General features: G+C 42.2%; 1 protein-coding gene across 1 annotated transcript in view; it reads left to right on the top strand.

Moving 5' to 3' along the window:
* The window catches only part of psmf1 (proteasome inhibitor subunit 1), a 62,337-nt gene that overhangs the window by 29,454 nt on the left and 18,323 nt on the right, over positions 1 to 14,560 (top strand). Inside the window, exon 5 of the mRNA XM_073062200.1 lies at positions 11,926 to 11,979. Coding sequence (XP_072918301.1) covers positions 11,926 to 11,979 — 54 coding nt within the window. The remainder of the gene's footprint in view (positions 1 to 11,925; positions 11,980 to 14,560) is intronic.

Genomic DNA, 14,560 nt, shown 5'->3' with positions numbered 1-14,560 from the left:
TTGAGGTCCATGTCCATATGACACTCAAAGCTGCTGCACAGGTTGGCAATATTATTAAGAAGGCATATGGTGTATTGGCATTCATCAACTGTGGGATTGAGTTCAAGAGCCGTGAGCCAACTATGTTCAGTTCTAGTCACTTCGCTACATGAAGGATGTAAGTACTATAGAAAAAGTGCAGAGGAGATTTACAAGGATGTTGCCTGGATTAGAGAGCATGCCTTATGAGAATAGATTGAGTGAACTTGGCCTTTTCTCCTTGGAGAGTCGGAGGATGAGAGGTGACCTGGTAGAGGTGTATAAGACGACGAGAGGCATTGATTGAGAGGCTTTTCCCGGGGTGAAATGGCTAACACGAGGGGGCATAGTTTTAAGGTGCTTGGAAGTAGGTACAGGGGGCATGTCAGGAGTAAGTTCTGAGTGGTGGGTGTGTGGGATGCACTGCCAGTGACGGTAGTAGAGGCGGATGCAAAAGTGCCTTTTAAGAGACTCAGGTGCATGGAGCTTAGAAAAATAGAGGGCTATGTGGTAGGGTAAATCTGGGCAGTTTCTAGGGGAGGTTCCATGTTTGACACAAAATTGTGGGCTGAAGGGCTTATAATGTGCTGTAGATTTCTATGTTATAAAGTCTAATGCTGGTTGAAGGCTGAGGCTGAATGGTGACTGTTGCTTGATCACCTGAGGCTGAATGGTGTCTGTTGCTTGATGGCCTGACGTTGGATTGAAGGGACACTTGTTGATGTATCAGAGTGCACTTCTATCACACCCAGTAAATTTGAAGAACTTTGTGAGCCGCCATGCACAAACTGTTCTGTTAAACATTCATACAGTGATGGCCACCAATGAGCACCATAGCTCAACTTGCAAGCTATTTTCCAGCAGCTTAATGTCTGATCTAATCTGTGGTTTAGTGAGCCTGCTGCTGGCAGTTTAATGGGAGCGTGTAATTCTTGTGGATGGTAGCAAATTGTATTTTTTCAGAGTTTAAATCAAATGTATGGAGATTAAACAAACCAGTTTTCATTTTTATTGGCATTGATGTGATTTAAATTCCACAGACCATGCTTCGGTGAATTGATTTCTTTTTAATGGGCTTCTATAACATTTCTCTAGCAATTCAGCCTCTGCTGTTTAATAAAAGTAAGTTTATGTACAGACCTAATTAATTAGATTCATTGAGTAAACTCAAGTGTGTTTAGCGGGTGGCCTTTGCTGTGATGAATTGTACACACAGCTGGCCTCGGGCTGTGACTTGAAAATTATCGCCAGCATCTTTATTTAAATTTGTTTTGGAGTGTGATGTTTTAAGCCGTGCTTTCTACAGTTCTTCTGAACCCTGATTTTCAATTCTGTGTCAGTCACTTTATGTACAGATATTCCAGTGCTTAGCGTCACTTTATGTACATAAAATCAGTCTATGTATGTAAGCTGTCTTATGTATTGTTCTTTATTATTATTATATTTTTATTGTGTTTATTTCTGTGCTGCATTGGATCCAGAGTAACAATTATTTTATCTCCTTAACACTTGTGTACTGAAAATGACATTAAGCAATTCTGAATCTTATGACTTTGGTATTAAGCTACCTTCAAAGGTTCCTTTTGTACAAGCTCCATAAATTCTCCAATTGGAAGCTGAGAGACAGATGACTGAGGGTGTATCAGTGTTGGCACTCTAAGGTAGGAAGCTTCAGATTCAATTCCCACCCTTGGGACCTGAGGTCAAGACTCATTCTCTCACAGAACCAAATGAAATCTTTTGGATGAAATATTGTCTCCCCTCTCGGGTAAATATAAAACAGCTTTTGGTAAATAAGAATTCCTCAACTGGGATCGATGCATTGTCGATGGTTTGCATATGTTGGGTGCACACTGGAGTACTTGGAGAGAAAGTGAGATTTTTCAGGTGGCAGAAATCTTGAGCAACACACACAAAATGCTACAGGAACTCAGCAAGTCAGGTTGCATCTATGGAGAGGAATAAACAGTCAACATTTTGAGCTGAGACCCTTCATCAGGACTGGAAAACAAGGGGACAGAAGCCAGAATAAAGTGGGGGGAGAGGAAGGAATGCACACAGGCAGGTGAGAGCAGGTGAGGGGAAGGGTGGGGGAGGGGAGACGAAGTAAGAAGCTGGAAGGTGATGGATGGAAAAGGTATAGGGTTAAAGAAGGTGGTAGGAGATAGGAAAGGAGAGTGGATAATTGGAGAAAGGGAAGGAGGAGGGGAACCAAAGAGATGATGGGCGGCTGAGGAGGAAGAGAAGGGAATCAGAATGGAGAATGGAAAAAGAGAAAAAGAGGACAAGGGAAGATATTACAAGAAGTAGAGAAATTGATATTCATGCCATCGTGTTGAAGGCTACCTACCCCCACAGAATATGAGGTGTTGGTCCTCTAACCTGAGAGAGACCTCATCATTACAGTAGAGGAGGCCATGGTCTAATATGTTGGAATGAGAATGGGAAGTGGAATTTAAATGGGTGGCCACTAGTATATTCTGCTTTTTGTGGTGGGTGGAGTGAAGTGGTCTCCCAGTCTAGGGCAAACCTCACCTGGGCGGGAGGGTTACTATTGCAGTAACCATGCTTCAGAATTTTATCAATCCTTGCAGATTCAGACTGATTTATTTATCACGTGTATTGAAACATACAGTGAAGTGCGTCATTTGCATTAGCAACCAGCATACCCAAGGATGTGCTAGGAGCGGATCACAGGTGTCATCATCGCCCATTGCAATGCCTGCATTATTTCACAGAACAACACAAGCAGCAACAATAACAAGTCAACAGCAAAACAAACCCCTTTGTCATTCCACCCACCCACTCACACAGAGCAAGATGCCTTGAGAAAGCCCATGATCCAAAAACTGCATCCATTCAAACTCCAAGCTTTCCTTTGTGTTCACATGTGTACAGCAGTGGCATTCAAGTTAGGATGCTGGGTTAGTAATCTCGGCCCGAAACATTGACTGTTTATGTTTTCCGTAGATGCTACCTGACCTGCTGAATTCCTCTAGCACTTTGTGTGTGTTGCCTAGTAATCCAGAGACCTAACTTCGCCAAACAAAACAATGCTCCTCTGGACCATGGGGCAGCACACACCTCGGCACGTAAAGTAATTGTACCACAAATAAATTAATGAATAATAAACTTGCTACATTCCTGTGCAGAAGTCATAGGCACATATATGTAGTTGGGATACCTAAATCTTTTGCACCCTACTAATTTTATGTATTGCACTGTACTGCTGTCACAAAAAAAACTAATTTCATGACATGTGAGTGATGATAAACCTGATTTCAATATGGGTCTCTGTTGTGGGCTAAAAGTGGGAGGAGGGCAGGGAGAGGGGAACCATGGTTGGGAAAATAGGAAGGGAGAGGGTGGGAAGCGGGAAGCACCAGAGAGACATTCTGTAATGATCAATAAGCCAATTGTTTGGAATCAAATGACCTTGACTGATGTGACAGTGCTGGGTGTATCTACATCCATGCCAGCCTCCTCCCCCCACCCTGGCACTCCTTCTCTGCCATCTGTCCCACACTGGTGGCACTACACCCTCACCATTCCCAAAGTCCTTTGCTCCAGCCAGATTTACAAGTTCTCCCTCTGCTCCACGTTGACAAATACAGTACTGTGCAAAAGTCTTTTAGGCACCCTAGGTCTATATATGTGCCCAAGGCTTTTTCGCAGTACTGTATACCCCAAGATTGACTTTAGTATAATGTGCATTTACAACACAAGTTAAAAGTAAACAATTTAGCACAACTGATGCTTGATATGTGGTGAGACCTGGTTGGTGGCAGGGAGTTCAGTCATCTCTAGGCCTGGGGGAAGAAGTCATTTTCCTTTTGGAGAGTTCTTGTCCTAATGCTATGGTACCTCCTGCTCCTGCTCCTGCTCTTTAATCCTCTACCTCCTGGTAGAGGATTAAAGAGACTGTGGGATAGATGGAAGGGATCCTTGACAGTTCTAATGGCCCTGCATGTGCAATGCTCCTGATAAATATCTCAGATGAGTGGAAGAGAGACCAGTCTTTAATAATGCTGACCGCCAAAAAAAGATTGTTTTTAAAAATATTGGTTCATTGATGTCCTTTGGTAGAGAAAATCTGACTAATTCTAGATCTGTGTGAGTTCAGATGTATTAATGTGGTTAAATTTCAAATGGCCACTCTACCACAGCACAAAGAATGAAGACAGACAGACCACCCAAATCTGGACACAGGAAGGTTGCACCCAATTGATCATGCAGTTTGCCACACAAACTTCTGGGGACTAGTGCCTTCATTGTGACAGTGGTACTAGTAGTTAGTGTGATCACTCAGTTAGAGTACAATGTTCTGAGGGGCTGTCTGTTCGTGGGTCTTCGTGTGGCTATAGAGCTCGATTCAGAATCCCCACACTCTGGTGCAGTGTGGGCACGAGTAAGCGGAGGCTGTGGTTAGTGGTTGGGTCTTTTGGTTGTTCGATCTGAGAGCAATCAAACAGTATCATGTCTTCCAGACAGACCACTAGAGACAGTAGGAATAAGAGGTGGAGGAAGTATCTCTGGGAATCCTCAATATTGAGTCCAGACACTGTGAAGTTTCCTGACATTAGATCAAACATGGGATAGAAACTTCTTCTGACTATTACCCTGCCTTCTCTCTGCTGATGAATCTCCCCTCACCCATGGTGAACAACATTAGCTGCATTTGTCACATGTATATTGCAGTACAGTGAAATGCATCATTTGCATCAACAGCCAATGCAGTCAGAGATGTGCTGGAGGCAGCGCGCAAGTACCATTATGCTTCTCCCTCCAACATAACATGCCCTCGATTTTCTAACCCTAGCTTGTATGAGTTTGGAATGTGGGAGGAAGCAGGAGCATTGGGGGGGAAATCCACATGGTCATAGGGAGAACATACAAGTTCCTTGCAGACGGCTGCGAGAATTGGACCCGGTTGGTGATTGCTGGCACTGTAGCAGCATTGTATGACCCAGAGTCATGATGGAGGGAACAGCCCTGGGAATGCTCAATATTGATTTCTGATTCTTTTGTATCTTCTATCCGCTGGAGGAGGGCAGAAGAGAGAATGTCTTGGGTGAGCCAAGTCTTTGATGTTGGTTGTTTTACTGAGGTAGTGAGAAGTGTAGACAGAGTTCATGGAGGGAAGGCTGGTTTCCCTGGTGTGCTCAGCTGTGTCACTGTGTTCAAGTTGTGTATGTCTGTGTAATCATATAGAATAAACATACACTACATTAGTGAGTTATTTAACTTGGTTTAAATACAGTTTTGGAATTGATGAAGTGTTTAAAAACAGCTGAATGCAAGTAGTGGGGAACTGCCTGCAATTATACCCACCGCCATTGAAACAAAAAACCTTCAGGCTATACTGCATAACAGGCGGCTGATGTAGTACCTATTTTGTCTCCTTTTTTTTAATATAGAACATTTTCCTTTTTTTTAAACTTAATAAATTTGATTTCACATTTTCCATTTCACAAATCTTGACTATCCACGAAATGTTCTTTGAAAAAGCCTCATTATTTTTTTCTCTGCAAGCAGAATGAAATGAAAGGGTCTTCTACACAATGGGGGTGAGAGATTTCCCCATTGCATTTAAAAGCTGCTTACAGTTAAATTTCTGTGAAAATTAAATACTTTGCAGCACTTTAATGAGTTTTTATATAGTTGCAGTCTTTTAAACTTTGGGAAGAGATTTTTTTAATGGAATAAATTTAACTATTATTATTTACTTTTATCATTGCATTTGTCTTTTGTATATTGCTTGTTTGCCTTTATTATTTATAATTTTTCTTAAATTCTGTTGTATCTCTTTACTGTGAATGCCTGCAAGAAAGGAATCTCAAGGTAGTATATGGTGACATGTACAGTATGTACTTTGATAATACATTCACTTTGAACTTTCAATTTATTCATTTAGAAAATATGTCAAAAATGTGTCAATTTATCCACGGTCATTGTTATCAATATTTAATTATTAAAACCAGAGTACATTTTTCAGATTCACTTTCCTATTACATTTCATGCCTTACTGTGACATAGGAGGAGGCTATTTGGCCCACTGACTCTATGCTAGCTCTCAGCAATCCTATCAGTCTGTTCCTCCCTGGTTATTTCTTTCCTTTGCCTCTGGTCAGTACTAATCTTTCATTAGATTCATGAAGCTTTCCTGTGTATGATGAGCATAGACTGAAAATTGGATTTGACATTTTTCTGTGTGTGATGGATGTGTGAAATCTTCAGTCCTAAGGTTCTACTTGTGATGATCACAAGTTATAAGAACAGGTGCATTCGTTGATGATAAGGAAAAGTCTTTTGCCATTTACTGTACAACTTGTCTAATTTTCGCCTCCTTGTTCTTGTCCAAGTCATTTGCAATAGTCAACCTGCACATGTGTGGGATATGGGAAGAAACTTTATCCTACTGTCCATCTCTTGTAGCTGTATGAATGTATCCAGCCACCTTTCAAAAGCTAGAATTAAATCTAGTTCAACTATATAAGTATAGAGTCATAGAGCACTACCGCACAGTAACAGGCCCTTTGGCCTATCAAGTCTGTGCTGAAATATTATTCTGCTCGTCCCACCTGGACCAAAGTCCTCTATGCTCCTACCATCCATATATCTATTGAAACTTAAATGTTGAAATTGACCCCACATCCACCTCTTATTGCTGGTAGTTTGTTCCACACTCTCATCACCCTCTGAGTGAAGTGTCCTCATCATGTTCTCTTCAAATATTTTACTTTTCACCCTTCTTAACATGTGACCTCTAGTTCTAGTCTCACCCAACCTCAGTGGCAGAAGACGGCTTGTATTTACCCTATCTATACCTCTCATAATTTTGTATGTCTCTAACAAATCTCCCCTCATTTCCTTAAACCCCAGAGGTTAAAGACCTAATCAACCTTTCCCAATAACCCAGATACTCAAATCCTGGCAACTTCTTTGTAAACTGCCTCTCTACTCTTTCAATCTTATTGATATCTTTCCTGTAGGTAAGTGATGAGAACTACACAGTGCTCCAAATTAGGCCTCACCAATGTCTTAAACAACTTCAACAGATCAATCAGAAATGTACTTTTTCCAATTTAACAATGTCCATTAAAGTAAACTCTCCACAAGCCCCATCTTCATTGGCAGTCATCTCATTGCCATCTCTCCTGCTAATCAAAGTAGCTTCTCGTTTTTCACTCCGTCAAAACACTTCAAAATATTTTGAATTTATAAGAGTGCTGATCCTTTCTTTAAAAATTTGATGTGATAATTAAAGGCTTTGGAGAGAAGTAGTACATAGATATGTTCGAATTGCCAGTTTTTACAGATTACAAGTCTTGTTTTATACCAGATTGGTACTGTACTCATAAGCAACCTTCTAATTTAACATCTTAAATAGCTTTAAAATCATTTTGCTTTGAAGCTGTAAAGATGTTTGCGTTTAAAATGGCTGAAAATGTCAGATGTGAGTAACATTCTCAGCAGATTATCATCTCGCTGTCATTGAAACTGAAACAGGCGATTACTCTCCTGCACTTACTAGGATGGTGGGCAAGTGTATATTAAGCAGCCTAAGGACGTGTACTGGGTGATAGTCAATCTATTTTACTCTTTTAGCGCCCCTCAATGATGCTGTTGACGTGTAATTATAAAAAAAGGCATTGTCATTTATCTCTCTGGGCAATCATACACTGACTGCACTAGAGAATAATCTCTCTGTGTAATCAGCACAGAAATAGGGCAGTCAGTCTTCCATGTGTGTGCTGGCTTCTTGAAAGTTCTAATTAAACCCACCTCTTGTTTATTCCTCACAATCCTGCAGGTCTTTCCCCCCTTCAAATTCAGTCCCCTTTTGGAAGTCCCTTATAGACAGGCACTCCTGTGCATTGCGTCACTTTATGGACATACAATCAATCTATGTATATAAGCGATCTTATGTATTTATATTAATTATGTTTTTTATTATTGTGTTCTTTATCTTATTGTGTTTTTTTTTGTGCTGGATCAGATCTGGAGTAGCAATTATTTCATTCTCCTTTACACTTGTGTACTGGAAATGACATAAAACAATCTTGAATCAACCATCAGCACATTCTCAGGCAGCACTTCACAGAATACAATGACCTTGTGGTAAAATCTGCTCTTTTCTCCTCTGTTTTTAAAGATGTCCACTGTCAGGCCCTGAAAACCGATTTCTCCCCCTTGCCCACCCCATAGATGTTCATGTTCAAGTGTAATTGTCACTTAGCCATACACACGTATACAGCTAAGCAAAACAGTGTTCCTCTGGGGCCAAGGTGCAAAACACATTAAATACTGTCACACAGCACAAGGCACATACAGTTACCGTAGCACATACTGTCACAAAATAAGATAAGCACATTCCTGAGTGGGTGCATGTCTTGGAGTTTGGTGCATGGATGTTGTCCTGGAGCCATGTTTCTACAATTTGTTCATCAATATGAGTAAATTTTAATCTCCCCTGAAATCTGTGCCCAGAGCTCAGGTAGCAGTGCCACATTCCGCATCAATGAGAGATTCCTGCTCTTTTATTCTTTTCTTTCTGGTGCCTCTTTGTCTCTGTTAGTATCCACCTGTTAGCAGCAATCTGCAGAAGATCGGTTGTAGAATTTCAGCGTGTGTGGTTGGAGATGGGGTGAGGGCACTAATGCTGTTAGCAATTTGAAACACGTTTCTGACAGGCAACTGTGGTTCAAATGTTAGCAATCATTCTCTGAACAGAGGCTGATGAAAGAAGTCAACAAAATTGAATACACATTTTAGTAAAGGGGATGGGAGATTATTTTCAAACAGGGTCATCCAGTAGAGGAACAAGGCCACATTATTTATTTAGAGGTACAATGTGGAACAGTCCCACTCAGCCCAATGAGCCTCATCACCCAGAAGCACACCTGATTAACCCTAGCCTAACCACAGGGCAACTTACAATGACCATTTAGCCTACTAATCGGTACGCCTTTGGAACTTGGGAGGAACCCAGAACAAACACACGTATTCATGGGGAGGAATGTTCAAACTCCTTACAGGTGGCACCAGAATGCCCTGGTGAAGGGTCTTGGCCTGAAATATATTTATTTGGCGATAAAGCGCAGCGTTAGCCCTTCAAGCCATGTCGTTCTAGCAACCTTTGACAAACCTGATTAACCCTAACTAATCATGGGACAACTTACAATGACTAATTAACCTACCGGTACCTCTTTGGACTGTGGGAGTAAACCAGAGGTACCAAAGAAAATTCATGCATTCAACGGGGAAGGACGTACAGAGACTCCTTATAGAACGTTGCTGGGATTGAATTCCAAACTCCGTAACACACCAAACCCTCACCTTCAAGCACTCTGTACAACTCATGTTCTCAGTGTTATTTTCTTAATTATTTGCACATTTTGCCCTCTTTTGCAGATTGGTTGTTTGTCGGTCTTTGTATAGTGTTTCATAAATTCTATTGTATGTAGCGCCCTGGTTAAGATTTTTACTGCTATGCTGTAGGTATTTCATTTTAGCTGTTCTGTAAGAGCCATCTGTTCTACTTTCAGCGTTTTGGGGTTTGAGCTAAGATAAGGGGCTTTGTTGCTCAACTCTGCAATGTTGTGTCAGCCAGTTAGTATGATGGAATTGGGAGAAGGTTCTAGTGAACGCTGGGTGGAGAGATTTTTGTTGATGGACGCTGTGTGGGTCGAGGTCTTTTTGGGGGCAGCTGGGAGAGGACAGGAAGGTAGATAGCTGAGCGTGCCGTCCCTGTTGCACCAGGTGCTTTGTGCAGACAAATAGCTTCAAGGAGAAAGGGCCGATACTCCATGGGAGAGCCCGTTTGTTCGAGATGGATTTCGAGCAACGCTCGGAAGGTCGTGTGTGTTTTCACATAGGCCAAGGGTCCAGCGCGAGTTAAAGACAACTTCAAGATGGACTGCAGTTTATGTGCACATTTGACTGTTTAATTATGATGGGACATTTTACTTATTTTCTTTCTTTTCTGGATGTTTGGTAAAGTTAACATTAATATACTTTCTTTATAATTGTGTAACACGGTCTATTATTTCTTGCCACCGGGCAATTGCGTGGGAGCAGTAAGTTACACAGCATTCACACAAATGGGGGTTCGGGGGGGCAAGACACCCCAACCTTGGGGCTTTAGCAGGACCCAGATCATATCTATCCTAGACATACGGAGTCTGAGAAAGGTGGTTTTCTCACAGTCGAGTCCAGTGGCTGTTAGCGAGGGACTAACGAGCCGCGTCTCTAGTGACACCCAGTTTTTAAAAAAGGGTTTCATGTATTTCTGTATTTTCTTGTGAGAAAATGAATCTTGAAGTGGTATATAGCAACATATACGTACTCTGATAATAAATTTACTTTGACTTTGATGAATGAGTATTTTAAAGTGAAAGGTGGAGCCTAGTATGTTGGGTTAATGTGACACGTTGTAATTAGTTGCAACAGGTAGAGGGTCCTGTTAAATGTGAACCATGTGGGTTTCCCCCCACAGTCCAGACATGCCAGTTAGTACGTAGGTTGATTGGTCATTGTAAATTGTCCTGTGATTGGGCTAGGGTTGCTGGGTGGTGCAACTCGTTGGGCTGGAATGGTCTGTTCCATGCTGTGTCTCTAAATAAATAAGTAAATATTTTAAAGTGAGGGTTTCCTGAGGGTAGAAGGAGGAACCCATAGCCAAGGAGGCATCAGAACAACTGTGAGTGAAACATTTATTAACCAATGGTGTGAATGCTGCAGGTTTCCCTGATCTGAATCCATGTCTGTACTTGAGGTCTGTGGAGGTGGTAGGATACAAGAGTTTGCCAGTCTTTGCCACGATGTGATAACACTCAGAGATTACAAGGATGTAATGCTGAGGCTTTTATAAGGCATTCATCAGACTGCACTTCAGTATTGTGAGCATTTTTGTGCCCGTTATCTAAAGAAAGGATATGCTGGCATTGAGAGGGTCCAGAGCAGTTTGAATGGGAATGAAAATTTAATGGGCCATAAGTTTAGAAGAATAAGGGAAGATCACATTGAAAATTACTGAATATTCAACGGCCTAAATAGAGTGGATTTAGAGAGGATGTTTCCTATAGTGGGTGAGTCTAGAACCAGAGGGTTCAACCTCAGAATACCAGTCCCTTTAGAACAGAGATGAGGAGGCATTCCTTTAGCCAAAGGGTGGTGAATCTGTAGAATTCATTGCCATAGACAACTTTGGAGGTCAAGTCATTGGGTATATTTAAAGTACACGTTGATATATAGGCATCCGTTAGTCTCGAGAGACCATGGATTTGCACCTTGCGCAGGCCTGGGCAGGGTTGTATGGGAGACCGGCAGTTGCCCATGCTGCAAGTCTCCCCTCTCCACGCCACCGATGTTGTCCAAGGGAAGGGCAAGGCACCGGTGTCGTCGCACAGCAATGTGTGGTTAAGAGCCTTGCTCAAGGACGCAGCACGCTGCCTCAGCTGAGGTTCGAACTAGCGACCTTCAGATCACTAGACCAATGCCTTAACTACTTGGCCACGCGCCAACACATCGATAGGTTCTTGATTAAATAAGTCAGAGGTTAACGGGGTAGAAGGCGGGAGAATGGGGTTGAGAGGAATGACAAATCAGCCATGATGGAATGGCAGAGCAGACTCAATGGGTTGAAAGGTGCAATTCTGCTCCTATTTCTAATGGTTTCAAAGCTTTCATCAATCACTCTGATGGCTTATAAACTCCATGCACTGGTGAGGGCCATTTGGATGACTCACTATTAATCTGGGTTTGGTGCTTTTGAAAGAACAGGGCCACCCCATCATTTCACAAATCCACCGATGCTGACACTGTTGAAGTTCTGTGTTACTTTGATCTTTTGCAAAGATAACTAATGTCTTTTTCTCTCCACCACCCACCCCTCCCAATCTCCAGGTCTAACCCTATGGCACCATTTGCAACAGGAGGAGATGATCTCGATCCATTTAGGTAGGGGTTTATATCCTGTTCTTCCTCTTAATGTTAAAGCACAAAACAACAGTTTCAGGATTGGTTGGAAAATTTGTGCAGGTCCTGTGCAAATGTGTTTTTGACAGTAGGGGTCTCTAGAGCCAAATATAATATAGAAACTTAAGAAACTCATTAATAACTCAAACTGATTGAATTTACCTTGAGATTTGTGTTACAAATGTTTAAAGTTTGATCAGACTAACATTGGAGGCTCTGTCTCTTTACTGCTTTCTATTATGGTCAAACTCCTCTACCACCATCTACAACTGCACCCCCACCCCCACCCCCCAAACACTTGTGCCATTATATCCCGAAGCAACTTTATCTGCTTGTTCTCTGGTGAAGCAGCTTATGCAAATTGATTAGTTAGAAATGCTATATAAATTCAGAAATAACCCATCCCTGAGGTACGACTGACTACCTGACTATAGACACCTCTACATACATGTGACCACCTATCAATTATTACCTTCAGAAGTCCATTCCTCCCACCACCTCCACTTTGCACCCTCTCTCACTCTCCCTTCCTCCTCCCCCCACCCCATGCTCGGCCCCTCCCTCCCACACTTGGCCTCGGCCCCACCCCCACACTCCCCTCACCTCCCCTCCCACACTTCTTCTAGCTTTAGTCAGTTTTTACCAGCCTCGTGCTTTTGATGCCAATCATTACAATACTGTGAAGATGTGATCAACTATTGGACACATAGAACCTTCAGCAACAGTCTGTGTGGGGAATACTCTGAAAGTCCAGCAGAACCCATGGAGATATTTCAGGTCATTGACCTTCAGAAGTGGTGAAAGTCCAGGAATCCAGTGTGTTGCCTTACCCTGAGGGGTTCACATCATTTTGGTGTTTATTTCAGATTTATGTTACTTTGGTTTTCATTTAATCTGTAAAAGCAGGTTGTTGTCAAAGTCCTCACTACAGCATTGAGTTTCATACATCGATCTGTAGGGTGTCAGTGTTTAACCTTCGGTGTTGTAATAAAGCGTGTCCGTTCTCTGTATCACCTGAAGTAACATGGAGCTTCCACAGGTGTTTGTGACCTTTTATTGTACAGCCTCCATTGTTACAGAGAATTCACCGCAAATCATTTTTATGAAACTCAGTGCTAAAATGAACATAGCAGAACAGAAGATGTAAGTATGCAGTGGGCCGTGAAGCATTTATGGAAAGAGAAAGAGTTAAAGTTTCAAGTCAAAGCAGAATTTATTGTCATTTGCACAAGTACATGTATGCACAGGTGCAATGGAAACCTCAACATGGCATCGCTGGCACAGAACATCAGTTAAGCAATATTTACAAAAGAGTTAAGCATGAATTTGTTCACGTACAAACAGAGCAAACTGATTATGGAGCAGTCACATTAAGCATACTTCCTCATTCATGTTAGTCACTGTTCATGCTGGCCTACAGTACAAAAGAGATGAACCAAACCTGCCAAGACAAAATGCGCACTGGCAAACCAACATGGAAAGAGATGTAGGAGGCCCAGTTTGATTCAACTTGCTGTTAATCGGCTGCACACGCATTTGGTACATTCACAATTGATCCGATACAGTTCAAAATTAAGCACAATATTTTTTAACAGAGCGAACACAATTAGAACAAAAAAGTAAAAAAAAAGACACGAAATGCTGGCAGAACTCAGCAGGCCAGACAGCATCTATGGGAGGAGGTAATAATGACGTTTCAGGCCGAAACCCTTCATCAGGAGTGAAGTAACATGGGATGGTCGAGGGAGGATAAGAAGTGGGGGGGGGGGGGGGAGGGATAAAATAGAGAGCTGGGATGCTGTCTGGCCTGCTGAGTTCTGCCAGCATTTCGTGTATTTTTATTTATTTCCAGCATCTGCAGATTCACTCGTGTTGTCTTAGAACAAAAAAGGCCTATTTTAGTGCAAGGTAATGAAGCTAGCAATGATTAGTGGTGGGGTGGAGAGAGATGCGTCTCTACCAAAGGAGTTGTAAAGCACAACCCAAATCACTCTTCGTTCTGCTAGCCTGCAGGTTACCCTTGGCTAAGATGTAGCACCTGCTTAGACCCCCCCCATTCCCCCTCCCTCCCCACCGATCAAGGTCATGTGAAGCCATGGGAGCAGGTGGTGGATGGCCATCTGAGCAGCTGGTGCATATCACAAATCCTGATTACGTGACCACTAACACCAAGCAGACAATCTCTGAAGAGTATTGATAATGGCTGGGGGGAGGGGTCGCCCATCTTGTAAATACACTGCCCAGAAGGCAGCAATGGCTAACCACTTCTGTCGAAAAAAATTGCCAAATTCAATCATGGTCGTGTGTTGATCATGATCGCCCACATCATATGACATGGTATATAATGAATGGATGCGTGATTAGGGTTGTGCCAGTTGGTTTTAAGAACCAAATGGCTGAAGGGACCTTTTGTCAGAACTGACCAGTTTTGTTGTAAAGTTGAAAAGGCTGGTTATCAGAAAGTGCTGAATTCAGAGCAAATACACATAGCTGGCGGAGGAATGGGTCAAACAGCATCTGCAATGGGGGAGAAATATTGATGTTTCAGCACAAAATCTTAGAG

Source organism: Hemitrygon akajei, chromosome 11, assembly GCF_048418815.1.
Source record: "Hemitrygon akajei chromosome 11, sHemAka1.3, whole genome shotgun sequence".
Lineage (NCBI taxonomy): Eukaryota > Metazoa > Chordata > Chondrichthyes > Myliobatiformes > Dasyatidae > Hemitrygon > Hemitrygon akajei.
Note: the sequence above shows the minus strand (reverse complement) of the source record. Positions and strands in the feature narration are given on the sequence as shown.